Here is a 13,722-nt window from a genome sequence, read left to right as displayed (position 1 = left end):
CTTTTTCCTTCCTTCCTTCCTTCCTTCCTTTCCTTCTTTCTTTCCTCCCTCCCTCCCTCCCTTCCTTCCTTCCTTCCTTCCTTCCTTCCTTCCTTCCTTCCTTCCTTCCTTCCTTTCCTTCTTTCTTTCCTCCCTTCCTTTCTTTCTTTCTTTCTTTCCTTCTTTCCTTCTTTCTTCTTTCTTTTTCTTTCTTTCTCTCTCTCTCTTTCTCCCTCTCTCCCTCCCTCCTTCCCACCCTCCCTCCCTTCCTTCCTCCCTTCCTTCCTTTTTTTTTTTTTTTTTTTAAGAGACAAGGTCTTGCCCTGTCACCCAGGCTAGAGTTCAGCAGTGTGATCCTAGCTCACTGCAGCCTCAACCTCCTGGGCTCTTGCCTCAGCTTCCTGAGTAGCCAGGATTACAGGTGCACACGCCATACCTGGCTAATTTAAAATATATATATATATTTGTAGAGACAGAGTATTTTTATGTTGCCCAAGATGATCACAAACTACTGGGCTCAAGCGAACCTCTCGTCTTAGCCTCCCAAAGCACTGGAATTACAGGCATAAGGCACCACACCTGGCTAAATAGTTCTTAATATGTAATTTAATTTAGTCATCTTTGTGCCCACACTTTAGAGTTTGGCAGATGAGTAAATGAAGGAGTCTAGGAGTGGTTGAATATACTAATAATCACTAATAACCACTGTTTGTTGAGTGTTTGCTATGGCTTAAGCACTTGTCTAAGCACTTATGTGTGTTAACTCATGTACGGCTCATAGCAACTCTCGAGTATGTACTATTGTTATCTTCATTTTAAAGATGAGAAAACTGCGATATAGGGGATTTGAATTAATCTGCCTAGGGTCACGAAGTGACCTTCCTCCACGAAGGAGGAAGGAAGGGAGGGAGGGTGGGAAGGAGGGAGGGAGAGAGGGAGAAAGAGAGAGAGAGAAAGAAAGAAAAATCCACCTAGGGTGCTCATGAATACACTGAATTTCAATGGGAATATTCTCAGTATAAGAGGCTTGCTAAAGAGTTCTCAGAAAAGATCTTCATTTGAATAAACGAGTGGATCTCACCATCTCTTCCTCAGGTCTAGGAACTACAAAAACTACCCTGAAGAGATCTGGGTAGAATGCTTTTCCAGCAAAAACTATTCAAAGGTGATGAATTTTCTGGAATATCAACATACTAATTCTCTCTGGAAGTTGGAGGAGAGCCTTTCCAATGAGCAGAATACTGGTATACAGCATCTAGGTTATCCTTTGTGTGAAGCCAAATCAGAAGTTTGTTTGATGAGCATAGAATCAGATCACGAATATTCTAGAGGGCTATTTCCTGACCCTGATGATTCCCTTATCCCACACCAGGGAACATGAGGCCGAACTTTTCAAGTCCTCCAGATTCACTTTACTAAATACACTGCTGAATGTTCACAGAAAACGTCAGAGTCGTTAGAATGATGAGTGAATGTTACATATGATTGCTCCTCTCCGCCCTGTTTTTCCACGTTTAGAACTCTAATGCCTCTCGAATATAGTATGTGATTTGCAAGGAAAGATACCTTTTGACGTTTGGCATTAATTTTATAGGATCCACTCTCGAATTTCTCTTTTGAGGATGGCGTCTTGGAATACAGACATTTTCTAGACATCCATAGCCCAATTGAATAAATAAACACATAGATATAGAAATATGATGGCATGCTTATATTTAGGTTGGTGCAAAAGTAATTGCTGTTTTGCCAGCACTTTTAATGGCAAAACCCACGATTACTTTTGCACCAGCCTAAGATGTGCAATTATCCAATCCCCAGCCCACCAAAGCCAGATTTGTATATAAGGGCATAGCTATTTTATAGTAAGTAGGATACATAAGCTGGAGAAATTTTTACTTAAATCTGAGTTAGTCACCACCAAAGCAACATTGTTTCTCCTGTACAATAGAATATTAATATAATGTCATAAATTTCCTTTAAAAATAATTACTTTGACTTTCAGATTAACATTAACACTTTCCTGTCCAATGGATCTCAAGAATTTTCCCATGGATGTACAAACATGTATAATGCAACTGGAAAGCTGTAAGTATGAACCACTTGCTTTTTAAAATACTTTTACAGTATAGTAGATACGAGCTTTTAATGCCTCATATGGATAATTTGTTTAGTAATCATTTTGGTCACATATTTACTGAATAGGCATGTAACCTTTCACCAGGTACTGAAAATAATGATACCTGTCAACACATGCACTCTACACTATGAGAAAGAAACAAATTGGGGATCTAGAAATAACAGATTTTTAAAGCTTGAAATTTAGATATACGTTTCCATACACATCATCAGAAGTGAAAAGGATGGTAATCATTGAAAACAATCACTTATTTATTGGGAGTCTCTTATCAACCAAGTGTCTATATATATTTTTTCTTACACTAACAACAAAGATATTGTTATCCCTATGTTTTCAAATGTGAAAATGGTCATGTTGAATGATTGAGTATTTGGCTCCAATTCACAAAGGTGACAATGACAAACTGCCTCCAAACCTATGCTGCTTCTGATAACCAGTGTTTATTATTTTAATATCACTCTGCTGGGTATGTTATGTATGTTAGCTCAGAAGAAAAAATTTCTCACACTTTCTCACAGATTTATGTAAGCTTTCAGGTATTCCTCTACATTTCTTCTTTCAAAGTAGACCCATATGCCTCACTGATTAATGTTAATACAGATGCACATTTCACATCCTACCCTTTCTCTGATCTATATAATTAACCCTAAATTAATTGTTTACAGTGTTTAATCTCATATAAAAATTAAGCAATACGCAATATTTTATCTTATGACAGCATGTTATCCGAGGGGGAATAAAAGGACTGTTTGACACATTCCTTGAGGAAAATTTGAAGGCCCATTCTCAGACTCCAGGTGTCAAAGACAAGGCTTGTAGTGTGATGGAGTTGTCACTAGATGGCGGACCAACTTTGTGGGGCAACGTGACTATCCCCCTCCCTCTCCCGTTTGGTTTTTCTTAAGAAGTGGAAATATCAATTTCTCTGATAACTCCTCCTTAGAAAATTTAAATAGATTATTTTTATAAGTAGGTCTTAAATAATTAGCATACATATGGATAAAGTACTAACGTAAATGAGAGGAAATAAAATAAATTAAAATTTGGGGAGCTATTTAGCAATCAATCTACGTGGGGAGAAGCAGCAGACCCGATTTTGAAAATGAAGAAGCGCAATTTGAGGACAGGCTGATTGCATATCTTGGTTGAAAAATTAAGTACATTTAGGGCAAAGAGTTTAAAAATGTGCAGGACCCTCTAAGTGGCACCCTAATTACTAAGCCCGGGGGCGGGGTGTGGATGTTATTCAATAGGTGTCAGAAATGGTTCAACATACAAGGGGCAAGAAAATTGTTTGGTCCTTGCTGTACCTCTTAAAGATTATTTTAGTTAAATGAACCAAGATTGTTTAAGAGGTTTTCATAATTTTCCAGAAAAAGAACAGAAAGTAGGACAAAGAGCAATTAAGTGGAAGGTAGAAACAGGAGAGGTTGATTCACAGTAGATGTGAAGTCACTGAATGCCTGTGTGTCAGAGCAAAAAAGCTTAGATAAATGGGATCAGATTAGAAGCATTGATGAAGAAAGGGAACAGGGGATGAGAAACAAATGTTGATGGGACAATTGATAAAATCCATCTTAATATGTTTGAGGTCTGGGAAATTTAGGTCTAAAGCCAAAGAGAGAGTGAAAAGTGAAGATCAACTATTAAAAGCCATATACAGAGTGGTTCAAGGAATCAGATGAAATAGCTGAAGAGGCGAATGTAGAGAGGAAATAAAACACAACAAGAACAGAAGCTTAAGAAATGCCTACATTTAGAAGTTGTTGGAAAAAAATCCAGACAAAGGCAAAGATGGCAAATTAAAATCAACACGATTCAACCTCCAAAGAGAAAGGACTGTGAAGGAGTTCTGTGTAACAAAATCAAATGCTGCAGAGAAAGCTTTGTAAGGTACTTGAAAAAAGCAATTGTTATTGTTAACAAAGACAAATGTGATTAGAATAATGATGGTCAAAGCTGGAATCTAAAAAGGTTTTTTTTTTTTTTTTTAGGTGAGTGATGAGGAAGTGGGAGCAGTGAGTGAAATTGTTTATTCCACGAATGTTAGTTATTAAAGAAAGATGAGAAAAAGTACAGTGCCTGAGGGTTGGTTAGATCACTGAGCTTCTGTTTTGAATAAGGAAAGCTTACTGGGGCTATTTTGCAGGACACAAAAGCTGACATAGTAAGACCTCTCATGTGTCTGCCTTTCTCAGAACATTTCTCAACATGAGAAAAGAGAGCCTCTTTTCTTTCCCCTTTGTTTCTTAATTCCTCTATAAGAAATATGAGTGGGTTGTTCAAGGGGTTCTTTAATATTTCAGTCATTAAGCACTTCCTGCACTCTTAATAGGAATTAATTTAAATTTAGCTTACCATAGAGACTTTGTTTATTAAACTCCTGTAGCAGATGCTAATGTCAGTCAAAGTAGAAGCTTCTGAAGTCAAGTTCTTCAAGGCATTTTTTTCTTAAAACTTTTTTAGGACAATTACATATATATACACACACACACACATATATAATATATAATATATACATATATTAAGAAATGCCTACATTTCTGTGCATATATGCATATATGTGTGTGTATATATACGCATGCATACAAATCTACATATATATGTGTATATATATATGTTTTAAGAAAAATTTATATCTATTTTTTCTTTTCTCCTTAAATAGTGGTTTAAAATGACAAGATAAAAGATTGTAAATCAGTGGAACCCACTGGAAAGTAGGCAAAAAGAGTTTAACCTACTGGAAAGCAAGAGTTGTAAGAATCCCAGGGTCCACTTTTGAATGAAATCTGACTGCAAAAAAGAAGAAAAGAAAATGTTCAATAATATTAAGACATGAGAAGCAGGCAAAAAGGAAACATAATTTAAAAGCAAACACTTGTAATGGTACAACTTCCTTAAATTCAGTAAAATTCAATAAATATATGTCAATGGTCAAGACTGTTCCAAGTGGCCTGGGAAATATTCTTTCATTTAGGCATCAATTGAGAAATATTTATCAAATACCTAATACATTCCACATATTATGTTGGGTGGTATAACAATAAATAAAGCAAAAAAGTCTCTGCTTTCAAGAATTTCAGAGGCTACCTGAAATATAATGATATAAATTATATTTATGCCAATATAATAATTCAATTAAAGATAAGCAAATCTTAATGGTATACTGTTAAAACAAAGGAGAAAGTGAATAAGAGAAGAACAAAATTAACAATGAATAACTAACTTAGAAAGGACTATTTTGTCTAAACTGTCAATGATCCCATGCATTCAAAAGTATACATTTACGACTTATAATTGAAACCATAGATGATACAAAATTCCTAGTTAGAGGAAAAGAAATTATTGGGAAAGAGGCTCATGCAAGGAAAATCCAGGGTAAGAGAAGACTTGCATTAGAAATTGATGAGAAAAAAAATATGAGTTAAGGATAATATCAAAGAATAAAAATAGAATAAAAGAGTTAAATTCACTTAGGAAAATAAGAGATTCTCAAACTAGATATTAACAAATATTAAGACCCAACAATATGTTGACAACTAGACACTTTCTAAGAATACCACACAAAAAAAATTTGGTAAAGAAAAAGGAAAAAATGTGTATCTGAGAAATGTACCTTGAAAAAGTCCAGAATAATTTTAACCAGAAAAAAATTAATGGCGGAAAAAAATTATGAGGCACAAACACTTGAGTAGCATGCTGGTAAAAAATCAATATACAGTGGCTCACGCCTTTAATCCCAGCATTTTGGGAGGCCGAAGCTGGTGGATCACTTGAAGTCAGGTGTTTGAGACCAGCCTAGCCAACATGGTGAAACCCTATCGCTACTAAAAATACAAAAATTAGCCAGGCGTGGTGGCACTTGCCTGTAGTCCCAGCTACTCAGGTGGCTGAGGCTGGATAATTGCTTGAACCCGGGAGGCAGAGGTTGCAGTGAGCCAAGATGGCGCCACTGCACTCAGCCTGGGCGACAGAGTGAGACTCTTTCTAAAAAAAAAAATCAATATATAATTAGGCAAATATAAGTATGTAACCATATAACTTCTAAATATAATAAGCAAAAGCAGGATGAACTGCATAAAAAATAGATAAATCAACAATTTACTGCATTGTACAAGCACAGTATATTTGAACCAAACAAATCATAGAGAGAGAATTCTTATTCTTTGTTTAATTTTGTTTTTAGCATATGGAAACATTTACAAAAATTGATTATGTTATACACCACCAAGGAAGTTTCAGTAACCTCCTATGAATCAACATGTTATAAAATGTGATTTCTAACTAAAATTCAATAAAATTAGAAACCAATAACAATATAGAATTACTATAAGTTGCTACAAATTCCCATACATTATTATATATTAATATACACTTGTATAATTGGAATGAAAAACATATACTAAATGACTATTTGTTTAAAGGTGAAAATTAAGAAAAACGATGTTAAGTTACAATGAAAGCACAATATATCAAAATTTCTAGATACAAATAAGCCAGATTTTTTCAGTAAAAACGATTTCACTAAGCATTCTATTCAAAAAGACCAAAAAGACACAATAGAGTATCCAAAGAATCACAAAAACCCCTAAAACTGGTGCTTTGAAAAATCTTAAAACCCAGACACATCCCTGGAGAAATTATTTAAAGAAAAAAAAATTAGGTTGATTGAATATCAAAAATACAGAATGAAGAAATAGAAATAATCATAGTAGGCCAGCTTAAAAACAATGAAAGAAAATCCTGAGCAATTCTATCTTTTTCAGTCATAGTTATGGAAAGGAAACTCAGCCAAAACCTTTATTTGAAAACAAGAAGGAAGCCTGGGGGAAAAACGTCCACGTAAATAGCTAACTTTGTTATAAATTAATGAGAATTTCCAAGAGCGGAGACAATAATGATGGGAACAACAGCAAACATTTTGAAAACCTGTTCAAATATTTGCTATATAAAAAGAAGAATTATGCATAAAGATGATTTCCTCAAGTTTCATCTCAATCGAGAGAATTGAATATTGCTTTGTTTACATTAATCTGAAAAAAGAAGGTGATTCATGGAAAAGGTAGATCAGAGCTGATGTCTGCTTAACTGTGCTGTGTTTTTTGTGAAAATACATGTTCAACTAAAAGTTTACTTTGGGTTATGGGAAATTTTAGGATCGAGCTTGAATTAGGAATGTTTATACAAATATAGAGACATAACCTGAAAAATACTGCTTATTGAGACATGAATAAGCATGGAGACATGAAAATCAACGAGGTTTCTTCAGATAGCATAGAAAACAACAACCAAAAGAGAGCCAGAGAAAGACAGCATCACCAAATTTTAGAAAATTGGGGGTAGAGGAAGAAGTGAAACAGAGAACGACAGTGAGGAACTCTTTGTGATATTTTAACGATATATTTCCTAGAGGCTATTTGGAAAATATGATTAATCTAGTTTATTCATGGAGGGTAGAGTCATTAAAGGTAAAAAAAAATAGAAAATCAACATTATGTTTTCTTCAATATTTAGGTATGAAAATGTATTAGCTGCAACACAAGTGGTATTTATCATAGTGTTTCACTCTGCTGCCATTTAAAATCAAAATGAAATAACTGCACTAAAGTTGAATCTTTACTGTTACGGTAATTTAGAATGCTAACTCATCACTGAGAATTCCACTGAAGTCAAAGGAAAGAATGTGGCCCCATTTATATGTTCCAAGTTCGGATGTTTCCCTTATCAAATTATAAAGGCCTCTCTGGGAATGTGCTTATTCCTCAAATCTCAACAGAGTTTCATGTAACTGCTCATATAAAAGCCAGAAGTTCAACATACTGTTTATTCCTCTGATCTAGAACATACGTAATTCAACTTCATTCTGGGATAAATACTATAAATGTTTGCTTTTAGGTATGAAGAAAATGTGTTACTTTCATTCATTTCTCTCTCTTTTTAATACTCATTTTTCACTCTCAAAGTCAGTAAGAAGACACAGGCCAGTTCCCATGACAATATTCCTCTCCAATATTCACATTTTATTCTCAAAATTCGTATTTTATTAGGAGAAACCTAAGAAAATAACAATAAAAATATCAAACCATACATACCACACAGAGAATTCTGCAATGAAGACTTGTTTTTCACTAACTGTTTTAAATTTGAGCCCCAATTTTTATCTGCATTTCTTGATTGTAATAAATGAAACTGAGGAAAGTTACTAGTGAAGATAAACTACTAAAGTGATCACTAACCTTCCTTCTCAGGATTAGATTGCGTTAGTTTACTGATTACTTAGCACATGCCATTACCTGAATTTTTTAAAGCTGTATGAAGTGCCAGCAACATGAGGTAATTTTCAACAGGTACATTTTCATTTACATCACAATTTATAAATAAATTTTTACATAAATGCAATTATAAATTATTTTATTTGACACAAAACAAATAACTAATATAGAAGAGAAGGAGGCACAACTAACTATATTAAGACCTAGACTATGCCCCTAAGGAATGCTTGGTGGAAGTTGGATGTACAGGACTAGAAGAATGCTTGGTGGAAGGTGGATATACAGGACTAGAGGCAGGAAAAAAACTTGACTTAATTTTCAGCTTTTTATTTACATTAAAAGGAAAATTCCTGTTTTTTTTAATTTGCTAGTTGAAAAAACAAGCCATGAAGGATTTTTTCTATCATGGAAAAATACTCCATAATAATTTCTTAGGATCAGAATAAAAATTAAGAGCCATTGATGACACATGATGCATAAACTATTACTACTTCCATGAAGGGTCTAATTCTGTAGCTCATATCTAAAAAGGAGTGTATTGTACTGCAGCCCAGGCAACAAGAGCGAAACTCCATCTCAAAAAAAAAAAAAAAAAAAGGAGTAAAAGATAAAAAAAATTTAGATTTGAAAAGAAAATATGAGAAAATAACTAAGTGAAGAAGTATTGTTTGCCAGAAAGAACAGCCTAAATCTCTAAAATTACAGGGTAATTTTTAAGGGCCAATTTGAAAAACAAATTAACAAAAGCTTTAAGAAACTTGATATATAGTTTAATAGTATTGTTGGATAGAAATATATAAAGATAGAATACACTTTAATGGGGCTTTGGGATAGAAATTTCTAAAGAGAGGTGAGAGGATTTTATGATTTAATTTCTCAGATTCAATTAAAAACCAGGTTTGACATTACTCAAACCGCTTACTCTGGAATTTATGCTAAATTAGCTAAGGCAAAAGATAAGATTTGGTGATGATTTTTCACAATTATTTTATAATAGTCTCTACTCTTGTCCAAGCTCTTTCATAATTTAAAAGTTTGGATACTGTTCAAAATAATATTATGTTTTTTGTTTGCCTAGTGAGAAATACAGATGGTTCTTGTTTTCTGAGTATTTGTTGCTTAAACTTCTGCAGTTACAGTGTTAGCTAGAAAACAGAAGTCCTCCCAAGACAAAACGATACACTAACGAACTTGCTACTTATAAAATAAATCCCCACTTAAATATTAAATATTCCATCCTATGTAACACCAATGGCCATTCTCTTCTAATCTGTCCACATCTTTCTAGGTTGAATTTTTACTGAGCATCAGGTATTCTAAGCATATCTACCACAGTCAATCATATGGTTAAATTATGCTTCAAGAAGTTAAGTGACTTTCCCAAGGTCACACAACTGTGAAGTGGACAGAGAAAACGAGATGATTTAATAGCTCACAAATTTTTCATACAACCATTGGTCATTTTAAAATCTATCTGATGATTTACAAATATTTATAAATTGTAACTGTAGTATCCTTAAACTGTAGTATCCTCTGCAAGTTAAACATACCCAGTAATTTCGTTTGTTTTCTCATATGAAAAGACTTAGAGTTCCCTCTTTTGCCTATTTCCCTTCCCCTAGACGTCTTTCCATGTATTAAAATTGGCCGAAACCAAGACTGCAGAGTAGGGCTTCCCCGCCCCCGTGACAGTGCCAATCATTCTGTTACTATTGCAGTTTCAGATCACACATACATTAGAGATAGCTGCAAAACAGTCTTGACTCAGAACACATCTACAGACAGCTGAGTACTACAACTAAGTTCTTTGTCCCCCATTCCATGTTTACTAAATTGGTTCACTGGAATAAATACAAAGTATTTTACCTTTTTTCTAGTCAAAGATCATCTTCCTAGGTTTAGTCCATAATTCTACTTTGATGATCCATGTCTCTCCTGGTTAATCATCCAGAGAACTGAACAATGTATCATTACACACTCCCAGAAGGACAGGACGAAAACCTTGCAACAGTGCACTAGAGGTATTCGTCTTGATTTACTACTACTGAAAAAAATCAACAATTGCTTTTTCAATCAGCTATAAATTACTTAAATGGATATCAATTTCAAAATTTTGAAATCCTTGTGTATAAGAATAACATTAGAATTCATGAGACATCTTGCTGAGAACACTATAGTATCCCTTAATATTCTAGCATAGTGGGTAATAAGATTATAGTATATCAATGTAGCATGGCCTTTCCTTTATAACCCTAATTCTGGCTCCTACTGACCACAGCTTCCTGCTCTACCTGCTCACAGATGTAATCTTAACTATTCTAGAATTGTATGGATTTGGTGTTATGCTGCTTTAAAATTCACAGAATCTACCTGTTAATAAACTTGAAAATATTCTCAACATTAGTCTCTTAGCAGCTTTGTAAAATTCTTTATCACCCCTCTGAGATTCCATATAGCATCAGCAATCTCATCTTCAAACATCTTCATGCTCTGGAATTTTATTTTCCTTCAGAGAGAAGATATAGATAACAAGTTTATCTTTCTCTTGTCCTCCTCAAGCAGCGTTCCTATTTCTTTCTATTCTTATAGAACCCGAGGATCCCTTTCTTGTTTGCATTTTCAACTTCAATATGGATGACATTAAATGTATAGCCTGAATACATCAAGAACATATTTATTGTTATATTTGGTTTCAATGTTGTGTTTGGCCTATCATTTACCTCCATTACTTCGCTTTTGTATACTTTTTCAGACAAGTTGTTACAAAGATGTTTGATGTCAAATGAAATGCTTATCTACTTATTTCAACATTGTGCTTTTGTGGTTATTAATGATGGGGTTACCATAATCCTTATGTCAGATAAAACTGTGCTCTTCTCTCTGCCTAAAATGTGTTTCCTGAATACTTATCCACAGCTTGACCCATTGGATCATTCCGCCAGGCCATATCTGAACATTTTTGTTTGTTTATTTGTTTTCTGAGACAGAGTCTCACCCTGTCGCCCAGGCTGGAGTGCAGTGGTGCGATCTCGGCTCACTGCAAGCTCCGCCTCCCGGGTTCACGCCATTCTCCTGCCTCAGCCTCCCGAGTAGCTGGGACTACAGGCGCCCGCCACCACGCCCAGCTAATTTTTTTGTATTTTTAGTAGAGACGAGGTTTCAGCATGTTACACAGGATGGTCTTGATTCCTGACCTCGTGATCCACCCGCCTTGGCCTCCCAAAGTGTGATAATCTTTTCTTAAGTTGCTCTCTTCTCCCCAGTTGCTTCCTATCCCATTAAATTATAAATTTATTTCAAAATACATATCACCATCTGAAATGATTATTTTATTTCTGATAACATTTTTATTGCCCACCCCACCCCCACCCACTACATCCAAGTTCCATGTAGACAGGGAAAATGTCTCTCTTTTCTCACTTGTTATCACTAGAAATTCTAGCAAAAATTAAGACAGTGATCTCTTTGTTTCTCTTAATGACAGTCAATAATACGATCATATATTTTACAGTGCAGTTAATATAGCCCACCTGTAGCCATATTTCACCCAAAGATCCATTAAAGAAAACATCAAGTTGGTTATCTGGAATGACTCCACTCTTCTCTTACATAACTGAAAAGACTATTGGAGGCTAATTCATTGTATTTACCCAGGTTCTACTTTCAACTCATGTCATGATACCACAAGGTCTTCTGCACGCTGTGCATCCCTCATTTATTTCCTCTCCCAAACTTTCATCAGTCTTTTCTTCTTTTGTTTTTTAATTGTGGTAAAATCCATGTCTTAGTCTGTATTGTGCTGCTATGACACAGTACCACAGATTAGGTAATTTTTAATGGATAGAAATGCATTGGCTCACAGTTCTGGAGGCTGGAAAATCCAAAATAAAGCTGCCATCATCTGCTAGGGCCTTTTTGCTGCATCACTCCACAGAAGACAGAAGGGCCCGGAGACAAAAAGGGGCTGAAACCACCCTTTTATAATGGCAATAATTCCACCTATGAGGGCAGAGACCTCATGACTCAGTCTCCTCTTAAAGGTGTCACCTCTTAACTCTGCTACAATTGCAACCGAATTTAAACATGAGTTATGAAGGGACAAACATTCAAAGTATAACAATATACAAATATAAAATGTACCACCTTAACATTTTTAAGCATTCAGTTCAGTCGTATTTGGTATCTTCACAAAGTTGTACAAGCAATCTCCCAAACTATTTCATCTTGCAAAACTGAACTCTACATTCATTAGAGAACTCTCCATTTTCCCCTTCCTCTTGCCACTGAGAACCACCATTCTACATTTTGCTTATATGACTTCAGCTATTCTAAATTCATATGTAAGTAGATTCATACACTATTTGTCTTTGTGTGACTGGTTTATTTCACTTAACAAAGTTCTCAAAGTTTATCTATGTAATAGTATATGTCAGGATTTTCTTCCTTTTTAAGTTTGAATAATATTCCATTGTATGTATATAATATTTTGTTTCTCCATTCATCCATTGATGGAAATGGGTTACTTTCATATTTTGGCTATAGTGAGTAATGCTGCTATGAACGCGAATGTCAAATACCTTTTTGAGACCCTGCTTTGAATTCTTTTGGACATATATCCAGAGGTAAAATTGCTAGATAATATGGTCATTCATTTTTAATTATTTAAGAAGCAGCCATATTTCTTACAGCAGCTGCACCATCTTATACTCCACCAAGAGTACACTAGAGTTCCAATTTCTTCACATCCTTGCCAACACTTGTTAGGATGTGTGATTCAGATAGTAGCCATCTTTTGTGTGTGAGAATCAGTAGACTTTTTAGAACACCCTAGATCACCTGTAATTTAAAGCATTTTATTTCTGTGATCCTGCCATTTGCTGCTATTCTTTACTACTCAGAGCTGTCACCATTTTTTGTATATAGGGTCTCACTCTGTTGCCCATGCTGGAGTGCAGTGGTGTGACCTCAGCTCACTGCAACCTCCACCTCCAGGCTCAAGCAATCCTCCCACCTCAGCTTCCCAAGTAGCTGAGACTACAGACATACACCACTACATAGAGATGGGGTTTTGCCATGTTGCCCAGGCTGGTCTCAAACACTTGGTGTCAAGCGATCCAACCACCTCAGCCCCCGGCCAAAAATGGGATTACATGCCTGAGCCACCGTGCCCTGCCTCTTTCATCCTTAATTAATTCTCAAAATAATCTGTTCCTTCAACCCTCATATCCCTTCAATTCCCCTAAACCAAATGGCCTTTCCAGATAATGCTCTTTCAAAACTTTGGTAGCATATCCCCAAACAGGACCCTGGTGTTCAATCTCAACAATCCCTTAA

The 13,722-nt window shown here is 35.2% G+C and overlaps 1 protein-coding gene across 3 annotated transcripts in view; it reads left to right on the top strand.

The window, feature by feature from the left end:
• Nucleotides 1-13,722, top strand: part of GLRA3 (glycine receptor alpha 3) — a 186,760-nt gene that overhangs the window by 110,671 nt on the left and 62,367 nt on the right. For all 3 annotated transcript variants that reach the window (XM_055276442.2, XM_055276441.2, XM_063638452.1), the window contains exon 5: nt 1,982-2,064. In XM_055276442.2, coding sequence (XP_055132417.1) covers nt 1,982-2,064 — 83 coding nt within the window. The remainder of the gene's footprint in view (nt 1-1,981; nt 2,065-13,722) is intronic.

This window comes from Symphalangus syndactylus, chromosome 4 (assembly GCF_028878055.3).
Source record: "Symphalangus syndactylus isolate Jambi chromosome 4, NHGRI_mSymSyn1-v2.1_pri, whole genome shotgun sequence".
NCBI classification, from domain to species: domain Eukaryota; kingdom Metazoa; phylum Chordata; class Mammalia; order Primates; family Hylobatidae; genus Symphalangus; species Symphalangus syndactylus.
The sequence above is the reverse complement of the archived record's forward strand: the minus strand, read 5'-3'. Positions and strand labels throughout refer to the sequence as shown.